This window comes from Melanerpes formicivorus, unplaced genomic scaffold, assembly GCF_026170545.1.
Source record: "Melanerpes formicivorus ecotype bairdi unplaced genomic scaffold, bMelFor1.0.p_v2 SCAF_25, whole genome shotgun sequence".
NCBI lineage: Eukaryota > Metazoa > Chordata > Aves > Piciformes > Picidae > Melanerpes > Melanerpes formicivorus.
In genome coordinates, this window is record NW_027142377.1 from 8,740,396 (window position 1) to 8,764,549 (window position 24,154).

Sequence of the window (24,154 nt, forward strand, 5' to 3'; positions counted from 1 at the left end):
AAACCAGTTACACAATTACGTTTGTTTCAAGAAGAGATTATCCAGCTGCTTGAAGGCTGGGTTTGGTTTGGCCACAGCATGTAGCCGGCAATTTATCATCCCAAGCCTGCCTCAAATCCATCTGCACAGGAACCAATCCAAAGATACAAGTGGACACATGCAATTACTATTTGCCATTATAGGTCAAAAATGTTTGCCAATCCCCACATGCAGTCACACCTCCATGGATAAACAAACAGGAAGGAGCAAATTAAGCCATATGCTTTTGTGTTATCTATGTTCTGTAAAATAAGTACAGTTCCACTACCATTATGGACAAGAGTATGTCTACTGTAGTGCATCAAGAAAATCACTCTTTTGGCTTCTGAGTTTACCTCTCTTCAGGAAAAATTTAATTGCAAACAGATTTATAAGATTTATAAGAAACTGTATTTTCTTTGTATTTACCTCATTAGTAAATGTCACTATCACCAAATCAGTCAAAACAATCTTACTAGCTCAGATGCCGTCTAGTTCCACAGAAGAGTTTTTTGAACCTGTGCAAAAGAAGCAGGTAATTTTAAGTTCTACTAGAGAATTATATTTATTGTTTAGAGATCTGAACAAAGCTTTGAATATGTGCATGTCCATGTACTGCCAGCACCTAAAGCACCAGTCAGAACTGGCCTGTTATTAGTTCAGACTGTATTCAAACATAAAATGGTTGGTATAATGAACAGTATCAGTAAGATTAAAGTTAGATTGAACTAAAGCCTTATATAAACAAATGTCACAGACCTGTTACAGACTTCCGGGTCTGGTATAGGATGTAAGCCAGAATCCTCAAATGGTAGGGGTTGGAAGGGACCTCTGGCTATCATCTAGTCCAACTCCCCTGCTAAAGCAGAGTCAGCTAGAGCACATTGCCCAAGATCACATACAGGTGAGTTTGGAGTGCCTCCAGAGGAGACTCCACATCCTCCCTGGGCATCCTGGTCCAGTGCTTCAGCACCCTCACAGGAAAGATTTATGCTGTGGTTAGGTGGAATACCCTGTGCTATAGTTTGTGCCTGTTTCCCCATGTCCTATCACTGGGCACCACTGGAAACAGACTGGCTCCATCCACTTGACCCCCACCCTTTAGATACTGGTAAGCATTGGTAAGATCCCCTCTCGGTCTTTTCCAGGCTAAACAGCCCTGGTCTCTCAGCCTTTCCTCATCAGAGAGATGCTCCACTCCTCTCAGCATCTTTGTAGCCCACTGCTGGACTCTGCAGTACTTCCCAGTCTCTCTGGAACTGGGGAGCCTAGAACTGGACCCAGTACTCCAGATGTGGCCTCACCAGGGCAGCGTAAAGGAGGAGGAGAACACAAAAGAATTTCAAAGAGTAACATAACTTAGGTACAGACCTTAAAATAAGTCAGTTGTCTAATGCCTGTTTAGCAATATTTCAACTGCCTGTTATTTTCTGATCTCCTCTTCTACACACTCCTGGTGCAGCCAGAACTGCTCTTTGTAGTCTGCTCACCTATCTGAAGTTGGGCAAGACTTGAGCAGCCTATCATCCGGCCTCCCTTTTTCGATCTGCATTCTTTGAGGTGTTTGTGGATTTTCCTGTAGTCTGACATACAGGCAGAAACACAGACAATAAAACTGTATAACTCACTTTTTTCCTTATGCTAGGTTGTGCATTAAAAAATCAAAATCTTAGAAGCATGGTATTTATTTTACTCCAACACATCCTAACATGCTTCTGCAATTGGTACAATTAATTATGAGTTAAATAATTTAATTTCCTCAGAGCCTATTTTCCCCATTAATCACAAGACTGAATGGATCAAAAGTCTTGTCAAGATTTAGCAGATGTAGTCATGACAGCAATTGGTAGAGTAAGTCAAACTACTATAAAGACAAGTTGATTAAATTATTAATAGCCTATCTTCCTAATAAAAGAGTTGTTTTCAAAATCATGAAATAAAAGTCATCCTTCTAAAAGTTAGTAAGATTTAAAGATTCCTAACAAACATTATAGCATTGTCATCCCAACTTGTTCTGAGCTGGAAAAGAGCAGTTTACTTATAGTTTCATAGTTTCATTCAGGGTTGGAAGGGACCACAAGGATCATCTAGTTCCAACCCCCCTGCCATGGGCAGGGACACCCCACACTAGATCAGGCTGGCCAGAGCCTCATCCAGCCTGCTCTTAAACACCCCCAGGGACGGGGCCTCGACCACTTCCCTGGACAACCCATTCCAGGGTTTCACCACTCTCGAATGGATACTCTACAGAATGGGGTTTATTTATTAACTTATTTTAAAGACCCTTCCTCTGATTGAAATCTGCCACTGACACAAGAGAGGCTGACAGTGCATTAATTAAATCTCAGAGCAGTAAATTAATTCCCTCCGGGAACACACACTCTAAGTAGAACTGTACATTCGATACCCCACCCCCCACATAGCTTCTTCCTTTCTATACTTTATATATACTTTATATTTCAGGATTGTCTGCTACTTTTATTTCAACAACAGATGTCATTTCCAAATACAGATAATTTTCCTCAATGCCCTGGTAGACAGGGAAACTGTATCTGTTTTAAACCTAGTGAGCCTAGTTTCAAATTTCTCATTTGCCCTTTAACTAATCTTTCCTTTTCCTCAGTGCTTGCAGATCTAACAACTCAGCAGAAATTATTCTCTGCACCACGTCTGAATACACAAACACAACTATTTCAGTTCTTGCTCTGTCAACAACAGACATTTATCTTTTCAGCCACATGAATATAACTGTGCTCACTTCTATTTTTCTTGTCAGTTTTGTTGTGGTGAACAGAATTTTAAGAACTGAAGACCAGCAAATGCAATTAAAGTATAAATACTTTAACCTTTGCTAACACAGGACAGTGGTTGAAGATCTCTGTAGAAACAAAATGAAATTACTGGATCAGTTAAGCAAAGGCACGTGTCCTACCTTTTACTAATACTTCTGAGTACCTCTAAAATAAAAGAATAAAAACTATTTTAATGATCAAAACAAGCTTTAGTTACTTTATCCATCACTCTAACCTTCAGATGCTCAACATATTGTACATATATACTACAAGGAAAAAAAGTTTAATTATCTTTGCTCCATTAAAAAAAAAACCAAAACAACAAAACCCCCAAACAACCCTCCCCAAATAAAAAAAAACCCCAAACCTCCTAACAACATAAAACTGCCAAAAAGCCCAAACAAAAAACCCTACCCAACCTCCCCCCAAAACCCTTACATTTCAATTCAGAATTTTCAAACACCAATACGAAGAAAATACTAAATACTTTGAACAGTTTTAATGTTTTTATGGCTTTTGAAAAACCAAAGCCCTCAAATTTTATGGGCTGATGGAAAACCACTCAAAAGGCAGCATTCCAGACCAAGCTGTCAGCCCGTGGCTTGGACAGCAGCACTCTGCGCTGGGTTAGGAATTGGCTGGGAGGCCAAACCCAGAGAGTAGTGGTGAATGGTGCCACATCCAGCTGGCAGCCAGTCACTAGTGGTGTTCCCCAGGGATCAGTGCTGGGCCCCATGCTGTTCAATATCTTTATTGATGATCTGGATGAAGGGATTGAGTCCACCATTACTAAGTTTGCAGACAACACCAAGTTGGGAGCAGGTGTTGATCTGTTAGAGGGTAGAAAGGCTCTCCAGAGGGACCTTGACAGGCTGGACAGATGGGCAGAGTCCAACATGATGGCATTCATTCAACAAGTCCAAGTGTCAGGTCCTGCACTTTGGTCACAACAACCCCATGCAGCGCTACAGGCTGGGGCTGGAGTGGCTGCAGAGCAGCCAGGCAGATAGGGACCTGGGGGTACTGATTAACAGCTGGCTAAACATGAGCCAGCAGTGTGCCCAGGTGGCCAAGAAGGCCAATGCCATCCTGGCCTGCATTAGGAATAGTGTGGTCAGCAGGAGCAGGGAAGTCATTCTGCCCCTGTACTCAGCACTGGTTAGGCCACACCTTGAGTGCTGTGTCCAGTTCTGGGCCCCTCAGTCTGAGGACACTGAGACACTTGAATGTGTCCAGAGAAGGGCAACGAGGCTGTCGAGAGGTCTCAAGCACAAGCCCTACGAGGAGAGGCTGAGGGACCTTGGGTTGTTTAGCCATGAGGAGTCACAGGGGAGATCTTATTGCTGTCTACAACTACCAGAAAGGAGGCTGTAGCCAGGTGGGAGTTGGTCTCTTCTCCCAGGCAAGCAGCACCAGAACAAGAGGACACAGTCTCAAGTTGTGCCAGGGGAAGTTTAGGCTCGAGGTGAGAAGAACATTCTTCACAGGAGTGACTGGCCATTGGCCAATGGGCTGCCCAGGGAGGTGTTGGAGTCACCATCGCTGGAGGTGTTCATAAAGGGATTGGATGTGGCACTTGAAGCCATGGTTTAGTTAGTCATGAGGTGTTGGGTGATAGGTTGGACTTGATGAACTCTGAGGTCTTGTCTAACCTTACTGATTCTATGACTCTATAACTCCATCACCTTAGCTAACTGAGACAAGTTAAGTGAGTAGTATTACCTTTGCCACTGGGATTACATTAAATTTGCCCCCAATCCAATGCTTTCCTACTGCACTAAAAGGCAAGATAGGTATTTTGACATTCATATAAAAACAATAAAGAACAGAGATAAATTGAGATGCTGATGGTAGTTAATAAGATTATTGATAGGCAGTTTAGAGGTTACAACACATAATGGCTAGGATTGATGCAAAGTCAAAAGGGAGTAACAACAACTAAATGTGCTGGAAAGTGCCCGACTGCAGGATACCCTTTATTTTAATGTTCAATAAAGAAAACAGAATTGTTTGGAGCTACTGCTGAAGCCTCATTGCTCTTTGTTTGTAAACTTTACTTCTCCCTTTCTCACAAATCCTTTTTTCCTATGGGCTCAGGACTATATGACAACAGCCCTGCTTCTTAGGAGAAGCAAGGATTTCCAACTTCCAATCATTCTATTGTGTCACCTAAATCTCTTGTAATTCTCCCTCCTTTCAGAGGGAAACAATGCACTGTTACTATTACTTCATTATCTACTATTGGAGGGCAGCATACCATTTGCACATATATTGAAGAGGCCTCTTGTCAAAATGACATTTCAGTGAACACTGGGTATTATTATTATTTACCAACAGCTTGTCTCAACAAGAATAGGCCAGCAATACTCCTGTCTCAAGAACTAAGTTGCTACCAGGTGGTTGGGTAGAACCACTAATGTACAGCCTTAGACGAGTCAAAAATAAATACTACAAATTTGAGCAATCATTTATCCATCCCTTCAACAGTCAGTAGCAACAATAACTGGTACAGATCCATCAGTGCTACACTACAAAGAGAATTTCAACAAATCCTAGATTTTTTAAAAAACGTTATCAATAAAGCACAGCTCAGGTGCGTTATTGATGAAAGTGCGTCAGAGCTCCTGCTTCTCTCCACTGACCACAGTGGAGTCAGCTGCAACAGGAACTTTATTACTTTCAGCAAAAGCAGAATTAAAAGCAGCTTCCTGCTCCTCTAAAGTCACAGTAGCAGTGGATCCTCTAACAGATGTGCTGGAAAAGGCTGGTCGTTGCTCTGTAATCCTTTCCAGGTCTGCTGTTTTCCTACCTCTTCTTCTGCCCAGGATTTTAATGTAATTAGCTGGCACAAGTCCTGTTGTTTGGCCATCATAACTAGCCAAAAGCCAACCACGGATCTTGGGTTGTTGCTCTGAAGGAGAAAAGGCAAATGCATCAAATTACAAAGCAATTCAAAATATGCTGCAGTAGATAACACAAGAGCTCATCACGCAGAGAAAAAAAACTCTGTGATTAAAGGCAAACACAAATCGCGAGAGAGAAGTGACTAGGGTCTACACTGGGGAGGTAAGCTAAGGTGTAAGGTGAAGTGCAGGTCGTTCTGAAATTCGTGACACCACCATACTGCAAATGCTTCGGGATCTTCACAGTTGTACAGCACAGGAGACAAAAAGGTAACCCTAAGAATAACCACAAATTACACCCTGAGTCACTTTAGGCTGTCACACCTTAAGGAAATTGAGTAAAACTACTCCATAAGTTTTAGTAGAGTGAAAGACAGGGAAAAAAAAGTCAGTGTGGATGAGGAGTTTGGTCAATTAAGGTGGTATTTTTTTTGTTTTCATTTTCAGGTTTTCACAGTATGATTTACTTCACATGTGAAGGGAAAATAAATACAAAACTAGAAGGGTACCTTTGGGTGCTAATTTTAGCATGTCACCAGCACGGAAAGAAATTTCTTCTTCTGAGAGAGCATTGAAATCATATTCTGCTCTTCCAACTACATGATCATCTTCTCCACTCGCCCAGTTACTGGATACTGTTTCCAAAAAGAAATCAGAAGTTTCTTTGCTTTGCATATGAAGTTTCCTGGTTGATCTTTTTTAAAGGAAAACTAAGAAATCACTTAATTTCAACAGAGAAATAAACAAAGCAGGATTTGCTGAGTCAATCCAGACAATACTTTGCCCCCTGCAACAAATGCCACATCTAATGGGAAGGAATTGTGATTTTGGAATCACACTAAGTTTACTACACAACTGCCTTTTAACTCAACTATGAAACTCAACAAGCTACTTAAACAGGTCGTTGCTTGCATCACATGCCTAAAATTCAGTATTGCACCCCAGAATCTTTTAACTTACACATTACTTCATTATTAGATTAACTGCTATACACAGTAACGAAAGGAACAACATATTCCTCACTTCTCTCGTGCTGCAGATCATCTTTACCTGTTTCTTCGTCACTGTACGTAGAAAGCAGCTTCCAAATCAGATAGGGACCTCCCATGATAACAGCAAAGAACAGGAAAATGGGCCAGGATTTTGCCGAGTTAGCCTTGTCGTCAAGGCCGACACGAGCTACTGTCCCCTCACTTTCAGCCCACAAATCCTCATTCTCAGAGCTCTTCCGCAGACCTAGTAATCGCTGCAAACGTTGGTAGAGATATCTTATAGTTCTCACTAAAGCAAAAGCTGAAAACACCTTTGTGAAGTGTACTTTCAGGCGGGAGAAGTGATTGGCTACATCCAACACAGCTCTGAAACTGTTGTACACAGCTGAAAAGGTAGCATCCATCATCATGCTGACAGAGGCAAAGGCATGCACAATACTTTCAATGGACTGGAATGCGCCTCTGCTGTTCTCTTCAGCCTGCTGAACAAACCTGCTGGGAGGAATATCATCTGCACGGAAGCGATTATAACCCAAACCACCATATCCGTAACTGTAAGGACTATAGCTTCCATAAAAAGAGGTTCCATATGAACCATAGCCTGGAGAAAAGGAACTAGTATATGCTGGCCTGAAAGTGCTCAGACTACTGCTTCCTGTTTGCTGTGATGGTCTTGGCAAAATAGGTGGAGGTATTCGAGTGGCTGTGGGTTGTCCAGGCCTGGTCAGCAGGTTATCACCCAAGTCAGCAGACCTAAATAAATTGAGACAAACAAGATCAGTACTCAAAGCAAGTCTGTATCTTCATTTCCCCAGAGCTCTTAGTTAAATACATAAATACAGCATGTTTCAGCAGTGCTAGGGTAGGGAACCCAGTAGCAAAACACTCTGTACACTGTACATCATTTGTGGGAAGGTCAAATTCCCATCAGGAAATACAGGTCTTTCAGAGGTAAAAACAAACAGACAAACAAATAAAAATAAGCAAAAGGAAAAAGAGAAAAAACAAACCAACCAACCAAACAAGAACCTCACACCAAAACAAAAAAACCCACCATAATGAGATATTTGGTGTAAATGTGGAACTGCAGCATATTTGAGGCATGCACCTTGTGTACTTCATCCATGACTATGAAAGTGTGAAATACTCAATCTCAATCCATCAAACCTGATGCCATTAACACCTAGGTCATCTCTCTCACACAGAAGCCTATGTACTGCCAAGAATATTTATGAAATTTTCAACCTGAAAGCTTTATTTCCAATATTTGTTCTCAGCTCTTTTATACAGTAAGCCAGTGATACAGCAGGAAGAAAATTTCAAAACTCCTTTGAATCCACCCTCAAAGAAAAGTGCAACATGATGTAATTGAGAATTCAAGGAATTATGCAACACATGAAAGGGTTTTGGATCCCCCAACTTCCCCATCTTACACCTGCAACTATCAAATTACCTTTGTGCAGCATGTCAAAAGATTGAATCTATTACTGTTAACTGTTGGAACAGCAGTATTATGAGTCTTTTTTTTTTTAATTTAACAAACTTTTATTCTTTTCATGCCTGTAAATTTAAGTAATTTTACCTATGCCCTTCACAATAAGGCTGCAAGTACTACACTGGGATTTAATCTCTGCCAAGCAGCTGTCCAACTTTTGCTTTTGCCACATTATCATCCTAAAAGTCAAATGTTTTGACCATTTCCTGTGTCTACCGCTTCATCCCATGACTTCCCACTTCTGTAGTCCATTAACTTCACAGAAAAAAAAGCTATTAAAAAAAGTCAGGTTTGAATTGCTAGGGAGCTGCTGTCTTCTGCATTGCTTTCAGTGTGAAGCATGCTTGCTATGCTATTTCCGTATAAGGCAGGGGACAATTTCCTCTCAGCAAATCTAACAGGTTTCCACAGCAAATAATAATATTTATATCTCTACACTGTTTGTTTTGTCTGTTGTAGACTTTCACTCTCTCAGCTGTTAAAAATAGAAGCAAAAATAAGTTGGTATTACAAAACCCAGAGGTATTATAACTTATTAAGCCACACCGCAGTCCCCTCCCCAGAAGTCCCCACCTTTAAAGCTGCTTGAAGCACTGCAAAATAAGTTAGATAACCCTACCAAGAAAAATTAACATGGAATGTTCTGCTCAGCAAGCTTCAGCTTGCAGTGAAAGCAGCAAAGATTCTGTCCAGTGTTTTAGTCTCAGCCTAACCTTTTGCCCAGTTTCAGATAACTCTAATTGCAAACACTAGCACCAAATGCAAAACAAGACCAATCTTCAATCACCAAGCCCTCCTTGATTTCTGATAAAAAAGAAGGATTTTGCAAACACTTTCCATATCACATCCTTCCCTGTGAGCAGGTTGGGTTTTCTGGAAAGACTCAGACTGCTGGGTGACAAAAAGACAGTAAGGTAGAGACGCATCTTTTCCAGTTCCTGGGGATTGTACGCGGCTTCTCCACGCCTAGACAGGCATGCACACACTCACACATATTTAATTCACATATATATGCATACTATATAATCCCCAGGAACGGGCGTCCACACTGTCCACTCGTGGCAACATGTACAGCTTTACCTTCACAGTAAACATGCAGCTTTCCAAAGGCACAAACACGGTTTGCAACCAGTGCATTGCATGAGCCTCCCACTCCCTGATGAGGAATCTCTAACAATGATCCTTTCCTCTCTGGCACACAACCCTCATCAAATCAGGGCGAACGACCGCTGTTTATCTGCTGAGGTGTTTACCTCAGCAGATAACTGAACCCCCCTCCAGTTCTGCTCAGCCACTAGCTTGCTAAAACACTGCCTGGCTGGGCCCGACCTTTGAGCTCCCCTGAAGGGGCGAAGGCCAAGGCGGGAGGCCCAGGCAGGAGAGGCGCTGCCGCTCGGAGCGGGGCGAACACCCAAAAGCCACAGTTAGAGACCCGAAGGTCGGCGCACGCACTTACTGGAAGGCCGGCGCCACGGTACCCGCCAGCCGCCGGTTCTCCCAGGGCTTAGGAGGCGGCGGCTGCGACGCCATGTCCGCCGCGCTGCGGGCCCCACTCTGCCCCCGACCCGCCCCGGCCCGCCGCGCCGCGCTCCTCCGCTCGCCCGCCCACCGGCAGACACAACCGCGAGAGCGCCGAGCTATTCACCAGCCGCCGGCGGGGCAGGGCTTCTTGCCACGGTAACCCAGCGATACACTCTGCCTGCCTCTGCACAAGCCTGTGCCGGCTCCGGTGGCGCACCCGGGAGAGCGGGGCAAGGCCCCGCGTGGAGCTGCTGTGAGGTAGTCGTGGCTCCCTGGGGAGCGCACTGGGCAGGGGGGCGGCGGCTTCTAGGAGCCCGTTTGCGTCTCCTTCGGCCTTCCTAAGGGAGGACGGCCCGCTGCCGTGCTGTCCCGATTCCCGCCCCCCCGACCCCGGTTTAGCCGGGGAGGAGCTGTAGCGGTTCTAAGGCGCGGGGCGCGCACTCGTGTGGGGACGGGAGCTATGGGCGCTTGCCGCCTCCTGGAGATCTGAGGCGCCGGGCTGGGAGCGGTGGTGCTGAGCTTCCCCTTGAGCTGCTGGGCCGCTCAGGGCTGGGCTAACGCGACCCTCCTGTTGTGTCGCGGGGGCTGCGGTGGTGGGAGAGGTGTGAGGTCCCGGGTGTCGGCTGGGGGAGCGGCTTCCATGGGGACCGGTGACTGCCAGGCCCTGATGCTGCTGTTCGGCGGCGGCGTTCAGTCCGCCTCTGGGTTTCATCAGAAGCTTCTGAGTGGGCTTTTTCTTCTTAAATCTCTTGGTTCAGACGATTAAACGGCATTGTGGCCATATTTTAACTCTCATGAAGCTGAGTCGAGCTAACAGTTACCTATGTAACAGTGTGTTTGGGATTATTTTTTTTTTCTTTTTAAAAGGAGGTTTGACGTTCTCTGTGTAGTCGGTTTTGCAGTTTAAAGAATCAGAATCAGAAACAAAAATAATTGAATTAAAACCTCTCCCATCCATCTTATGAAAGTTTTCCATGGTTGAGATATTTCTATGCAAGGTACTCCTGACTAGGATGAGACGTGAGAGATGTGACATTGTGGCTGGTGTGAAAATGCTGATACATCCTGCCTCTGTGCCACCTCCTGCAATGCAAAACCTATGAGGATATCAAATATTGCTTCTAGGATCCATGTTAAAAACAAAATTTTGTGGTACATTCATCACTAGGTGATGTGGAATTCCTTGCCAAAGGATGTGGAGGCAAAAGAATTTCAGAGACACCAGAAGATGAGAGGAAAGATTTGTTAGCAACAGACAAATGACAGTAGATCAAATTAATTCCCCAAACCAGAAATAACTGGAGGCAGAGGTATATACCCTGCACACATGTTTTCCTGTGACAGCTGTTTATCCCTGCTCTGGGTGACTGGAGTGGTTAAGAGCTCAGCATAGCTTTGTCAGAACTCTTGACTTCAGGTTTTTCTAGGAAGCATAGAAACTTTTCCCCAAGTCAGTGGTCTTTCTGGGTTGGTCTTTTGGTTCTGTTGTGCCTTTGATTTAAGATAAATGTGTATCCTAAACTTTTCCTACAGGGGAAAGGAAAAAAAAAACCAAGCAGTGATTCTAAATGTGATATAGTTAAGTGAGTCCTTTTATTTTTCAGTTGCTGAATGGTGTTTTTATATTCTTTTTGTTTTTAATTTTAGAATTGTCCAGCATGTCTTCACTAACAGAAAAGGACAGACCGATTGTTCAGCTGTTACTGAGCACTGGCACTTGCCCACGGTGTATTTTGAGGTTCTGCCGCGTGGGATCCCAGACACTTTATAGGCATCCATACAGGGTTGTTCTTCATATTCCTAATTAGAATGTGTGAACATAGGAATGCAGTGTTCTTTGTGCTACTTTGGAAGAGAAGGTGGTTGGTTATGGTCTTGTCCTCTTGGCCTCAGGGGAGAATGCTTTGTAGCAAGTTATGAAAAATGGCTGCTGCTACACTGTGTAATTCTGAGAAATGACAAGAATCAGAATGTAACAATTGCTGTGGGTTAAATGTTAAGCTTGGCTGTGAAAGTTGCTATGTATTCCCTTAAAACACCAGAACTCAGGGCACATTAGCTTCTGCAGAGCATGGCTCTAGCACTTTTGAAGCAGACCAGATATGACCGTTCCCTCTGTTCTTTTTCCTTTAATGCAGCTGATGCAGGGGGGAAAGCATCTATGCTCCGAACTTTTTTGCCTCATGCATCCTTCTTTCAGTAGAATTAGTAGAGCGATGTAACAGAAGGATTGCTGAGCACAGAATAAGGTTCCTTTTCAATTGGTCAAACACTGTGTTATTACATTCTTTGTAGCAGACCTTAGTGCTGAAATTCAGTACTCTTCACATTATTCTTAACTGTGCACAATCATTCTTGCCTTTGACTTATATTTGACAATCCTCAACTTGCTTTTGGCTCTTTGTGCCTCCTCCGTATTGGTTCTTTGAGATCTCTTTCATCGTGTAGGCCAAGTAAACATCTCCATTTATGTGACCTAATCCCATGTCTTTACACTTGCAACTTTTCATGTCTGTCTTGATTGTTTTAGCTTTGTCCAAGTTTAGACTCTCCATAATTCATTTTTAACTTTTTTCTTCCTTGTCCTTTTCCATTTTCTATCAATCACTTGAAGAGTGTTCATTCTAGATGCCATTTTTTATTCTTTTGCATCCCTACCTAGTTTTCTTTGGAGTTTTCTTTTTCTTCAGTAAAAAAGACACCATAACTACTGTCTTTGTTACTGAAGACCTTTTCAAAAACCTTTCTTTCTGAACTGTGTTGCCTCTTTCTCTCATCCTTCCTAAAATTCAGAAGTATGCAGGTAATTCCCTCCTCACCAGCACATCCTTTAATTTTTGTAGGCTTCTCTCTGAATATGGAGTTCTTCCTCTGTGTATTTAATTTCACCCTCACCTGAATCTGCTCTCATTTTCTTTTACTAGCCAATTCTCTTCCTAGTCATCTGGGCTAATGGAGTTGGAGGTATTAAATTCTAACATAATCTAAATGACAAAAAGGCAATAAACATCTATTTTCATTTGATAGTCATGGGGCCAAAGATAAATGCATTTCTGCAAATCAGGTCTATAAAATGTGTTCATTCTTGGATGATAAAAAGTCTATTCAGGAGAATGCAATTTCTCTGGCTAGCATACTGAGAGAAATGCAGATTGGGGCTTTTGTATTGTGTCTTTTGGTACAAAGTCCGAGCTCTTAGTTGCCATGCACTAAGGCTGAACTGGAATGGTCCTGCCTTTTAGAACTGTGTTAGTAAGCATTTGCTACAACATTGGAGAAAAGAGTCAAAACCAACAATATGATTCCTCTGTTTATATTAGGATTTGATGAAGGATTTAGAAGAATTTCTGAAAAATAACCAAGGGAAAGAAGATAGAGATTGTTTTGATGTAGTCGATCCACCTTGTAAGAGAGTCAGACTTGAACACACAGAAGGGCCTGATGATCCAAACCACAATGGAGCTCTCCATCAGATTCCTTTGGTTAATGATGAAAATACTGCAGTGGAGAACTTGGCTGTGAAGGTTTGCAATGTGTGCTTGGGAGTTCTCCAGGATTTCTGTGAGACTGACTTTGTTAAAAGGGTAAATACCTGCTCTTATGTACTTTTTCTGGAGCTTGGGTATGTTGGGGCATACAGTATAGAGCTGGTGATTAGGAACTTGATACAGTTAACTGAGGAAAAAAAACAGTGGAAACCTGTTTTGAATATTTGACTTGTAGATGGTGCCATTCAGCTATGAACTGCTTGTCAACAATGTGTGCATCTCTCTCATACACTTGGGAAATACAATTTGTTGGTGTGACTGTATTTTGCCCATTATATCATAATATAACCACTGCAGATGCAATGGAATGACCTCCTAAGAAACATTCTGACATGATTTCAGAAGATAACCTGAAGTTCAGCTGTTTAGGTTACAGGGAAAACCTCACAGTAAATGATGACCTCTCTTCACTTTTCTTACATGAAGAGAAATTTAGGTGGCATCAACTGCTGTGCTCTTCAGCTTAACTACATGTTCCTAATATAGCATGAGTACTACTATTTAGAAAACCACAAGAGGATGAAAATGTTTGGGTGATACAACAGAATGTAGATAATGGAGAATTCAGGAGAGAATATGGCCATAATGAGTGTTGAAAACATCATCTCAGAGCAATAAAATGGCTTAGGTGACAAGCAGAAATATTGGATAGATAAACCATGCCTGCTTTTGAGATGGTTAGCAGAGCTTTAGTAGAGAAGAATTTGGTTTAACAATGTGGATATATCTAGAAATGGAACTAAACAGAAAGCATAGTATATAGTTTTTGTTGCAGTGCATGATGTTTCTTTTTTTTTTGTTTCCATTGGCAGAATATATATCTTTCTACAGAATCCACTTCTAAGACTTATTTCAGAGTTGCTTTCTTGAGTAGCAATGGAGCATGTGACAGCATTTGTTAAGACACCCCAAAACCTGATTAATTTATAAGGAGATTTGCATATCTGAGATTGACTTCACCTTGAAAATTCAGCATTCATGTTTAACATTCACTTAAATCACTGATATTTTGGACCACTTCATGTGTGTTTAAGCTTACATACAGTAGGGGCATCTAGCCATCAGCTCTCATTTGCCTGTTTTAAAATCTTTGATGTATGTTTGGGTTCTCACTTGGTTTCCAGTGACAGAGACGACTTTTTTGTGATGAAAAGTGATCATAAATTATACTGTGGATACCTGTTTGCCCCTGTATTATCCCAGGATCTTAAACATTTTTATTATCATAGAATTGTATCACTGCCATGAAAAAAGACATTCTGAGTCAGTTGGTCTAGACATTGGTCACTGTGGTATGATTTTGTCATGTTGTGATTTCTATATGCAATTGCTCTTAGCCTTAAAATACCGATTTTGGCTGTTTCATAGCAAAAAGAATAGAGTTTGTTAGTAAAGTCTTTCAACAGAACAAAAAAGCTTATGTTCCAATAAGTTGTAAGAGATTACTCTGGTTTGTATGTTGGACACCTAAATCCTAAAAGATTATCAACTCAGTTCCATTGCTGTGGTTTAATATTAAAGTCCTTCTCTTACAGGTGTGCCAAAAGGTTAGTTCTGCCAACTACCAGTTCACTAGTTTTGTGTTTTCTGTGTCACTACCACCACAGCTGTCTGTTAGGGAGGTAAGTGTTTACAGATACTTCTTCATAACATGAATGTGTATTAAAGAAAGTAACTAAGGAATGTATAGGCTGGAGGTGATTTGATTTTTAATTGCTATTGCTTAAAAACCAAACCAAAACCAAAAACCACATGCCAGAAGCAAAGTCTGCTCTCCTCTTCCTTATTGGTGAGTATTATTTTAATTAATAAAGTGTCTGAGTTGCTTCAGTTTTCAGTTAGCCCAGGAGTTACTTTGCATCTGAAAATCTAACAAGAGTTTTTTAAACTCCTTGGTGTATTGTTCCCTTTGGTACAGATGCCAGCTCTGCTTTGTGACTCTTCCCGGAGAAGGAACTGCACAGCTGGTGCCTTTCCTGAAATAAATGGTGGTGCAGAATACAAATGAAGGAATTTGAAGAAAGTCCTTAACTGTTCAGCATTTTAATGGACATTTTAATAGTCACCTGTCTTGGGCACTGTTGAAAGTCTAGATTTGTAAAACTACCATTTATACAGTCTGGATTTCTGAAACTAATGATCCTTATATAGGCAATTTTAATCAAACTTGAATTGTTTACATTTTGGCAATTTAGTTAAGGAGGAGAATGATAATACAGAGCACTGTAGAATCCTGGTAACTATTTTATTTTAAATGAGGGAGAATATTAAGTATAATATAACTTAATGAAGTGACAGTTTTTGCTTAGTTGTAAGACGTTTTATCATGTTCCCCTGCTTTCTGATATAAAGTGATGCAAAAGTAAAGGGCAACATGTATATCTTTACAATAGATACTGGCTGTGGTAAGAGGTAGTAGAAGCATCAAGCAAACATGGCAGAAAGAAGTGCCTGGGATTTATATATAAACTGGAGGTGAGGTCTTTTCTCACCGTGCACAGTTTGATTGGTAAATAATCTACTACACTTTTAGTGTTGATTTGTACCATTAGTTCTGGCATCTTGGGCAAAATGCCAGCGTAATAGCTGTCTTGTGCTAGCATACATTCTAATTCTCAGTCTTCTTGAATGTAGGATTTTTTTGCTTGCTGTCTGAAGTTAAGCATAGTTGGTGTGTTTGCTTCAGCTGCCACTGTGGCTGGTAACATAATACCAGGAAAAAAGGCTTTGTGCTTTCTTTCTGGGTGAACTGCCCTTATTCCCATTTGAATTTATGGTCATCATGTGTCAAAAAACCTCTATCAGGCTAGGTGAGTTTATGGATGCACCTGTGTGTGTCCGTGATGCTCTGTAAAACTCCAAATGTAGGTCGAACTTACTCCAACTTTATGCCCAGCGTAAGTTTAACTGCTTAAGAAAAGAAAAGCCTTCTTATTTTTAAGGTGCTATAGATAAGCCTTGTCCATTTCCAGTCTGTGTTTGCCAGTTGTTACTGAGATCTCACTTACTCTATTCATTATACTCTCAATGAGCAAATACCAAAGTGATGCACAGAATCTTTTGGCTAGAGTCCCAACTGCAATTCCCATGTTATCAGGCTCTTAATACATTTTCATTATGTATCTTTAGCTTGACTTACATAGTTAATCTAGTTCAGAAATAACTGGGTTTTTTTCTTTGTTGTGTTTGGGTTTTTCTCTGTAGCATATCTAATTTAAGGATGGAGGCAAGGAAAGAAAAATGTGATGTTGCTATTCTTCCTCACCCTCCTCATGGGTCTTTGCCAGAATACCTCGGTAGAGGGTGGTATTGCATTGCAGTTTTAGTTCACACTGATCTGAAGAAGCAGGGCAAGTGTTTCTTTTTGATTTTCAGGCAGTCTTGCCCGTAGAAGGAAGCCAAAAAAATGTTTTGCTTCAGAGAGTTCCTCTTGCTGATTAAAATTATGACAGTATACTGAGACTCTGTGGACTGGGCAAACTGACTTGGCAAATGGATTTGGCAGAAACCCAGATTTATGTCTTTATAATAACTACGTCTTCTAAGTGCAATAAATTATTAGTTTGATAAAAAGGATGAGATGTAATTTTTAACCTGTCCATCTGTTTCAGCAAAGGTGTCTTGGCCTTATGTTCAAGCAAACAAACAGTACTGCAGTGCTTGGTATAACCAAGGGAATAAAAGTTGTGGTGTTTGTCTGGAAATGAATAGAGGGAGTAAGATGAGGGAGTAGGAAGCTGCAAAACCGGCTCTTGTTCTCTTTGGAAACAGTTTTTGTTTGTCTGGGAGTAAGTCTGCATTAGGAAGGTCTTGCTTCCTCTTCTGTTCAATCCCTTCAAACTTCTCAAATGCTAAATCAGCTGTTTGTGTAGCTCTGTGCTAACCGGGGGGGGGGGTGAAAAAGGGTGATGGTGGAGAAAGAACCTCCTTAGAATCATGGGTCTTTATTTACCACCCACCCATTTAACACTTCAGTAAAAGCAGTAAAAGCTGTTCCTATTGTACTGTTACAGAAAAGTAGCAATTAATATGTTAAAATATCTCAAAATGCTTTGTGTTGAAAAGAGGTCTTCTGGTAAATTCTGGTTTTAATTCTTTGAACTGCACTGTTCAAGGACACCCCAAAGACAGCCTCTGTCCCACTGACCTTTTGTATGACACACAGGTTTTTCTCTGGCTTTTGTAACCAAAAAAAAAAATCAGAAACTGCCTTTTAATATTACCTGCAACTAATTTAATTATGACAATTGTCATCCTGCCAAGTCTAAAATGTACAATAGGAGCTGAAGAGGAGTGGGGCATAAAATTTACGTTTGCGTAGTGTTTGTATCTGTAATGCAAAGAAGCTATCACCTCTTTCCACAAGTAGGATATTTGATTAAAATACATCAGAAATACTAGAGTCCCGAGTTTATGTCAGACAACTATATTAGAATCTGAAGTGAGTCATGCCCTTCAAAAGGTTGACTGTTAGCTGTGTCTGGAGTCTCAATTGTGATCCATCATCCTGGTACTTGCTACAAGGACGTTGATGCAAATAGCATCTGTAGTCATTACTCCCTGTAGGACTGTACACCTCATCAAGGAATTCCCCATCTTGAAGCTCTTCTCTAATGCAGTGAAGAAATGCTGTGGCTGGGATTGCACATGGTATTTCAACTGTTGCCACTGTGATCCCTCAGATAGCATTAGAATAATATCCTGCAGCTTGTAATCAATATGGTGCCTGAGATAGCATATTTCAGAAATATATTTGCTGTTAAGCATTGCCCTGCAGGCTTGAGCTCTGTAATGAGCATTTTTCATTTCCAAACCGCTTCACAAACATAAAGTAATTATGAAGTAGAAGGATCTGATCCCTCGCTCCACGTGCAGCTGGGAGAGGGGAGAGCAGGGGAATGAAGGCATAGGAGAGGAGAAATTTGGCTGGCTCTGTGGCTGAATGTGATTTGGAATTTGGGATCTGTGGGTTTCCGTGCCCACAGAACCCTTGTCTGTTGTTTGCTCTAAACTGAAGGGGGAGAAAGTAATTTCTTCAATTATCTTTCAATGTTGAAGTCAAGAGAGAGGAGTTGAAATTTGACATGTGGTCTTATTTTAACATAGCTACTTAGATGCAGAAGGTTTCTCTATTTTGTAACTGTACCCCCATATAACAGGGGAAAGGAGTGAGATTGGACACCCAACTGAGTACCAAACCTGTATTTGCTTTAAATCAAGGTATGTGAGACTTTAAATTGACATTTGTCAAATGCAAATCTAGACTCAGTCCTATGGTTGTCATATCCTCCAGTTCAGAATTATGTTCAAGGAATTTCAATTGGAAAGTATTTTTATTTATGATTTCATCTAGGTCGTTATGCAAACAGGATTACAATATACTTCATGGTGTTTTGTGAAGCAATCTTATTCATACTGTCTACATATGCAGGATAATGAATCACAGTGAATTTGAGTAAACAGGATTCCACGGATACAACTGTATTTATTTTATTCAGTAATGTGCAGTTTTGTGTACTGTGTATCTAACAAAGTTTGTGTCATCTCTCTGCCATCTTTCTTTGCCCCTAATGTTTCTAGCACTGTTTTAGGATTCCTTCATTCTTTTAGATGGACCAAAGAAAGGAGAATAAACATTTTTTCTGATTTACATTCCTCTATCAGTATGTAAAAGAGATCTATGATGTGGTTCCCTCTGATATCAATTAAATGATCACATGCTTCTTCAATACATGTTTCCAGACCTCTTAATTAGAATTAGTTCCTTGAAAGTGGGCAATAATTTTTTTCAATATAATTATGTCCTTTCATTTCCCATTTCTGTGAGGGATGGTAATTGAATTTGTTTATTCTGATTTGGGGCTTTTTAAAATGTTTATGTCAAATCAGTTTTCGTGTACCATGTCTTTAGACACTTTGTTTTTCACTGCTATGTAGGGTGGATAACTGCTAGTTGCACTTGACTTAGGCCTCAAGGTCTTTTTCCAGTTAATAGTGTTAATAACAATTTTCAAAGCGTGTTTAATGCAGGTTGATCTGGGGTTTTTGAGGTGAATTACAAAGTGATGTCTTACAAGTAAAACCAAACAATTCTACTTTTCCACTTCTAAAGCAAAATCCTTCTTGTCCTGAGGTTTTTAGAACCTTTTTCCTTTTGCTACGAGTGTTTGTTGTTGTTTATCTCTCTCTCTCTCTTCTCTCTCTCTCTCTTTTTCTTCCTGGACATGGCTGGTGACCTATAGCGTGCTGCTTGGCTGCTGGTAAAACAGGAAATGGGGTGAGTAACTTTTGTTTTGGCAACCTTCATACCACTTCTATTAAAGAGTTCTCTAGATTGAAAAAAAAAAAAAAGAGAGATACTATAACTGCATGTCAGCATAGTGTAATGAAGCAGGATGAGAAACCACATCATGCTGTGGACATGCTGAGACATGTATGTTAAGAGAAAATTTTAACTAAGCAGTTAATGGCATATTTTTGAGATCAAGACAGTTGGTTTCATATAAAGGTATTTCTGATAACAATTGTGGAACGTGTAGACTCACTTCCTATGGCCTTGGCCAAGTTTTTAACTTGCTTCGTGCCTTCTAAAATCTAAGCATGTAGACATTAAAATTGAGATGTGTTGTCATTTTATTTGTTAGGGGTTTTTCATTGCCCATAGCTTTTGCTGCCTGACAGGAGCTCTTTCATACAGACATAATTTGTCTATATAAATACTGAGCAGGCAAGAAGTTGAGTTTATAGCCTTGTCCAGTTTACTTGAGGCTTATGAAGGACAAGATGGCAGCTGAGTTTTTGTGTTTGGTTTTGTGTTGGTTTTCTTTTAACCTAGTTTGTCCTTAAATGGGGTTTCTTACCTCTTTTGACTCATAATGTGATTATAGCTAGGATGTGGCATTTCAACTTGGAATGCAGGCTGTCTGTCCAGCTGTGTAGCTCTGCATTAACTTAATGTTCCTGAGAAGTGCCATCATGCCATCTGTGAGCCAGAATCTTCTTGTACATGGACAACAGAATGGAATGCAGACCTCTTTTTCTTTTCTGCTGTATCTTACATTAATAGTGACTGAATTCAGCTTACATTAATAGTGTCTGAAAATTGGTGGTCAAATAATGGTGAAAAATCACTAGAGAGAAAGATATTAGTGCAGTGGGTATACATTAGTTTTGTCTCTTTTTTTTTTTCATACCTCAATGTCCTGAAATAATTTTAAACACTTGGTTCTTTGTCTGCTGCAGGACATTTCCACTCCTGGCCAAGTGAGAACATATTAGAGCCATTTTGTCCTTGTTGGCAAGAGGAAAGAAATCCACTTGTCTAAAAGTTAGCTGAGGATACTGAACTAGTTTTTGGTGGAAGCCATCTTGGGTGAAAGTACCATTTCAGGATATTCATAGAAAGCCAGACTAAATTATGGTGAATCACTTCCTCTGTTGAGACTGATTTAAAAGCAATTATTTCATTAAATTGCTGGAAAGAAGATGAAGCCCTTTAGGGCAAATATTGCCCACATATCCTACCATTGGTGCTATTTGAAGAGGACATATGCTTTGCTCTTTAAGTTCGAAAAGAGTGATATGAAGTTGTATGCTGGCATCCTTACAAACATCCATACCTTTTAACTTCTTCTGTAGGCAATGACACAGGAGTTAAGGCCTGATCTTGTACCTGTCCCAGCAAGGTCAGCTGAAGCTGTCACCTGGGCTTGCTTTTCCTGTTAGGAATTTGTGCCCACTGGAGTTCATGCCCTCCTTTAATGAAGGACTGGATTGTCTTAACAATAAAAAGAAGCCTAAGATTGTTTTTAAATGAATAGTTTTTATGCATCTCTCTCTGCTCTTCTCCAGGCAGACTCTGAAAAGACTTTCTGTAACTTTTGATCTACCACAAAGCTGTGGCATGAGTTCCTTCAGTGCATGTTCTTTTATAGAAGAAAAAAAGAATCTGTTTAAATGTTAGTGAAAGAAACACTGGCAAATAGAATCAGGGCAAAACAAGATACTATTCAGGGTGGAAACTAGGAGGCTCCTTAGCAAATAGCTGTGTAGTGTCAGCATACAAATTCTGGCAGAAATGCAGAGCCAAAGGCAGGGAGGAGGCAACCTAGTCCTACCTGTGCTTGAGCTGCCTGTAGTAGCTAAAGTAGCTACACCTTCATCTGCTCCCTGCCAGACTCTCAGGTGTTTATTGGAAAGTATCTGACTTAGAATCTTAGTCTGACCTAATGTTTCTTTAATACTTGGTTAATTTAATACAAAGATTCAGTTCTGTATTACATGGTCTTGGAACAGCCTTTCATTTTTTCATGCCATGGTCTATATGCTTAGTACTTCTGTCCTTTTTGTATTCATGGAGTGCTTGTTTACCTGGCACGAGTTACTTGAGTTTGTCTAGAAATATTGTATGTCATGTATCTGCATTTATCAGACTTCTGTGCAAGTTATTATTTCTTTGTGATTCAGAAATCTGGGGCTTTCCTTGTCAAAGGATGACATTGTTCAGCTGAAAGAAGCTTATAAGTGGATTATTCATCCCCAGCTGTCAGAAGAGTTGGGTGTTCCAGCTGATGGAAAGGTGTTGTATAAATAAGAAAAGACTTTTTTTTCCTATTTTTTTCTCCCTCCTTTTATATGTTTGTTTGTGTGCATATATTTTTACAATTATGTATATGAAGGGAAAAATAATAATACTTTTTAGCCCTTATTAGCAGACAAGCATTGCTGTGATAGTCATTGGAGGGGGGAAGTTCTTTTAACCAAAGATCTCCCAAATTTCAAACTGAGTGGTCCAATCTTCATTTTTCTACACATAGATATTTGCATCTTCTGCAACCTTTGTGGCCTTCTGCTAAAGCTCTTGCTTTCGGGCTGCCATCCCTCCTTTTATCAATGAGCCATTTTCAGTTTTGACATTTTTGAGGATCTGTTTTTCAGAGGCTGAGGAACACTTTTCTGCTTTGCTCTCCTGTTGCTGCCAACACTGTTGTTGTTCTATGAGATAAATCCTTTAGGTCATTAGTATGTTAAATTCTAGGGATTAACATAAATTGCTGAAACACCCTGAAAGAGGAAAGGCTTGTCCTTTTTCACTTTGATGAATGCTAGAGATAGGTGTGTTGGCACCTGCAATACCTGTAAGTAGGCGATTGAAATGGTTTTTTCACACCCTGTTTCGATCTTTCAGCTTCTGACTAACATTCTCTATAATGTTTCTGAAATTCATTGATTGAACATGACATTGAGATGTTGCCAAATAAATTCAGAAACACCATCATCTTGATTGTAAAATCTCTGTAAACATGGCTAAAATTTATGCCAAGGACAAGGCAGTCTGCAGTTTTTACTTGTCATCACTCACAGGACTGACCCCAGGACTCACTTAGTCTTTACATGGATTTGTCAGCTTCCATAATAATTACAGATTGTCTTTTCCCAGGAGTTCTAATTGAAAGCATCCTTTTTTTTTACCTTAGTGAAGAAACAAATGCTCAGTTACACTGAAGATGAACCAAGAAGAAACAAACTTACGTACCAAGTTAGCAAGGCTCTACAACACTTGGCACTGAGCCACTCCAGACATCATTGTATCATAAAAGTTACTTGTCTGATGCTTTTTATCTACAAGGCACTTGAATATTAGCCAATCTTTTCAATAGCCCTCTTGAGGTATTCTGGTATCTGAATAACAGAAGTAATGAGTGTTGTTTGCCCAAGGCCAAGGAGGGAATTGGGGGTAGAATTGAGATTACACTAGAGTTTCTGGTCTAGCTGTCAATCCACTAGGACATGTTGGCTTTCTTTGCCCCAAGGCCATCCAGTCATTGCAAATGAAGCCCCTAAAAATATTTTACAGTGGTGACTACTACAGGGCTTTTATCTTGATTCCATGCTATGCACTGCTCTCCCAGAAGGTTTGTGAAGTTTAGTGACCCTAATAGGCTTTGAGCATGCATTGTCTCTGACTCAGTCCCCCTGTGCGGAATGGGGCCAGTATCTATCATGCGTAGGTCACTCAGGTCTTTGAAGCAGTCTCAGATAATCTTTGGTTACTTCAGAAATGCAAATGCTGTTATGGGGAATGTTTTAGTGCCTTTAGATGATGTTGTAGAATAAATGGGTTACTTCCTCTTTCGTCTTTTTACTGTTTTCTTAATACTACAATAAGGATGCTTGAAAATATCCTCCCTGTTTGTTTAAGAAACTATTACCACCTTGTGCTTTTTTATGTCTTCTTTTAAATTTAGAGTTTGTTTGAAGTCAGTGTGGTCTTTGCTCATCCAGAAACAGACGAGGAGTGCCATTTCCTGTAAGTTTTTATATAAATAACAAAAGATCTTTATCTAAATACTGTGTAACATTGTTGGTTTGAATTTGCTACAGATGAGAATATGCAGTGTTTATAAACTAGAATGGGACCTGTGTCTAAACTTCCTCATATTCACATAGAGCTGCAGAGTTTAAAGCTACACCATCGCTGGTTGATTCTATGCATTAAAGCTAGTAAACAAAATCATCCAGAATTCTGATTTGAGCTGGAAGGAGAATATTCAGAGAAGTTCAGTTTCTGCCCTTTTAAACTCACTACCCTCTTGAATATAGCCATATCATTTTTAAAGAATAAATTCAAACTATGTAATTGCAGATGGGGGAATCTTTTGAGGTCATGCCTAGGCTTTCCTGCTCTTACAGGAGACATGAGTGGGAGGGAAGGCTTTTAAGTGAGTTAATCCAACTTCACTGGTTTATTAAAACAAACAGACATTTCCTGGCTGCTATGCAGTTTCTGGCCTGGCCCAGTTGAGCGTCTGCTAAACACAAAGAAGCAAAATATTTCTGTGAATTTAGCTGCCATTTAATGTGATTTCTCAAAATGTAGCTGAAT

The 24,154-nt window shown here is 40.6% G+C and overlaps 2 protein-coding genes across 5 annotated transcripts in view; one reads left to right on the top strand and one right to left on the bottom strand.

Annotated features, from left to right (window-relative positions):
* Window positions 1-2,998: 2,998 nt before the first annotated feature.
* Window positions 2,999-9,774, bottom strand: PEX13 (peroxisomal biogenesis factor 13). The gene is made up of 4 exons (XM_068153252.1): window positions 9,657-9,774; window positions 6,764-7,458; window positions 6,223-6,348; window positions 2,999-5,721 (listed from the first exon to the last, which is right to left on the bottom strand). The coding sequence occupies exons 1-4, from the start codon at window positions 9,728-9,730 to the stop codon at window positions 5,426-5,428; spliced, it is 1,191 nt and encodes a 396-aa protein (XP_068009353.1). The 5' UTR covers window positions 9,731-9,774; the 3' UTR covers window positions 2,999-5,425.
* Window positions 9,775-9,860: 86 nt separating this feature from the next.
* The window catches only part of PUS10 (pseudouridine synthase 10), a 31,977-nt gene continuing 17,683 nt past the window's right edge, over window positions 9,861-24,154 (top strand). The window contains exons 1-7 of one of the 4 annotated variants that reach the window (XM_068153251.1): window positions 9,861-9,877; window positions 11,369-11,505; window positions 13,042-13,305; window positions 14,805-14,891; window positions 19,512-19,546; window positions 21,736-21,847; window positions 23,517-23,578. In XM_068153251.1, coding sequence (XP_068009352.1) covers window positions 11,380-11,505; window positions 13,042-13,305; window positions 14,805-14,891; window positions 19,512-19,546; window positions 21,736-21,847; window positions 23,517-23,578 — 686 coding nt within the window. In that variant the 5' untranslated portion in view covers window positions 9,861-9,877; window positions 11,369-11,379. The other 3 variants (XM_068153248.1, XM_068153249.1, XM_068153250.1) reach the window with 3 other exon arrangements.

Excerpts from the sequence above, each read along its gene's own strand:
- PEX13 (XM_068153252.1), bottom strand. The coding sequence starts at position 9,730 with ATGGCGTCGCAGCCGCCGCCTCCTAAGCCCTGGGAGAACCGGCGGCTG. Across the intron at positions 7,459-9,656 it reads ACCGTGGCGCCGGCCTTCCA|GTCTGCTGACTTGGGTGATA; the intron begins GTAAGTGCGTGC and ends CAATTTATTTAG. Across the intron at positions 5,722-6,222 it reads GCTAAAATTAGCACCCAAAG|AGCAACAACCCAAGATCCGT; the intron begins GTACCCTTCTAG and ends TTTCTCCTTCAG.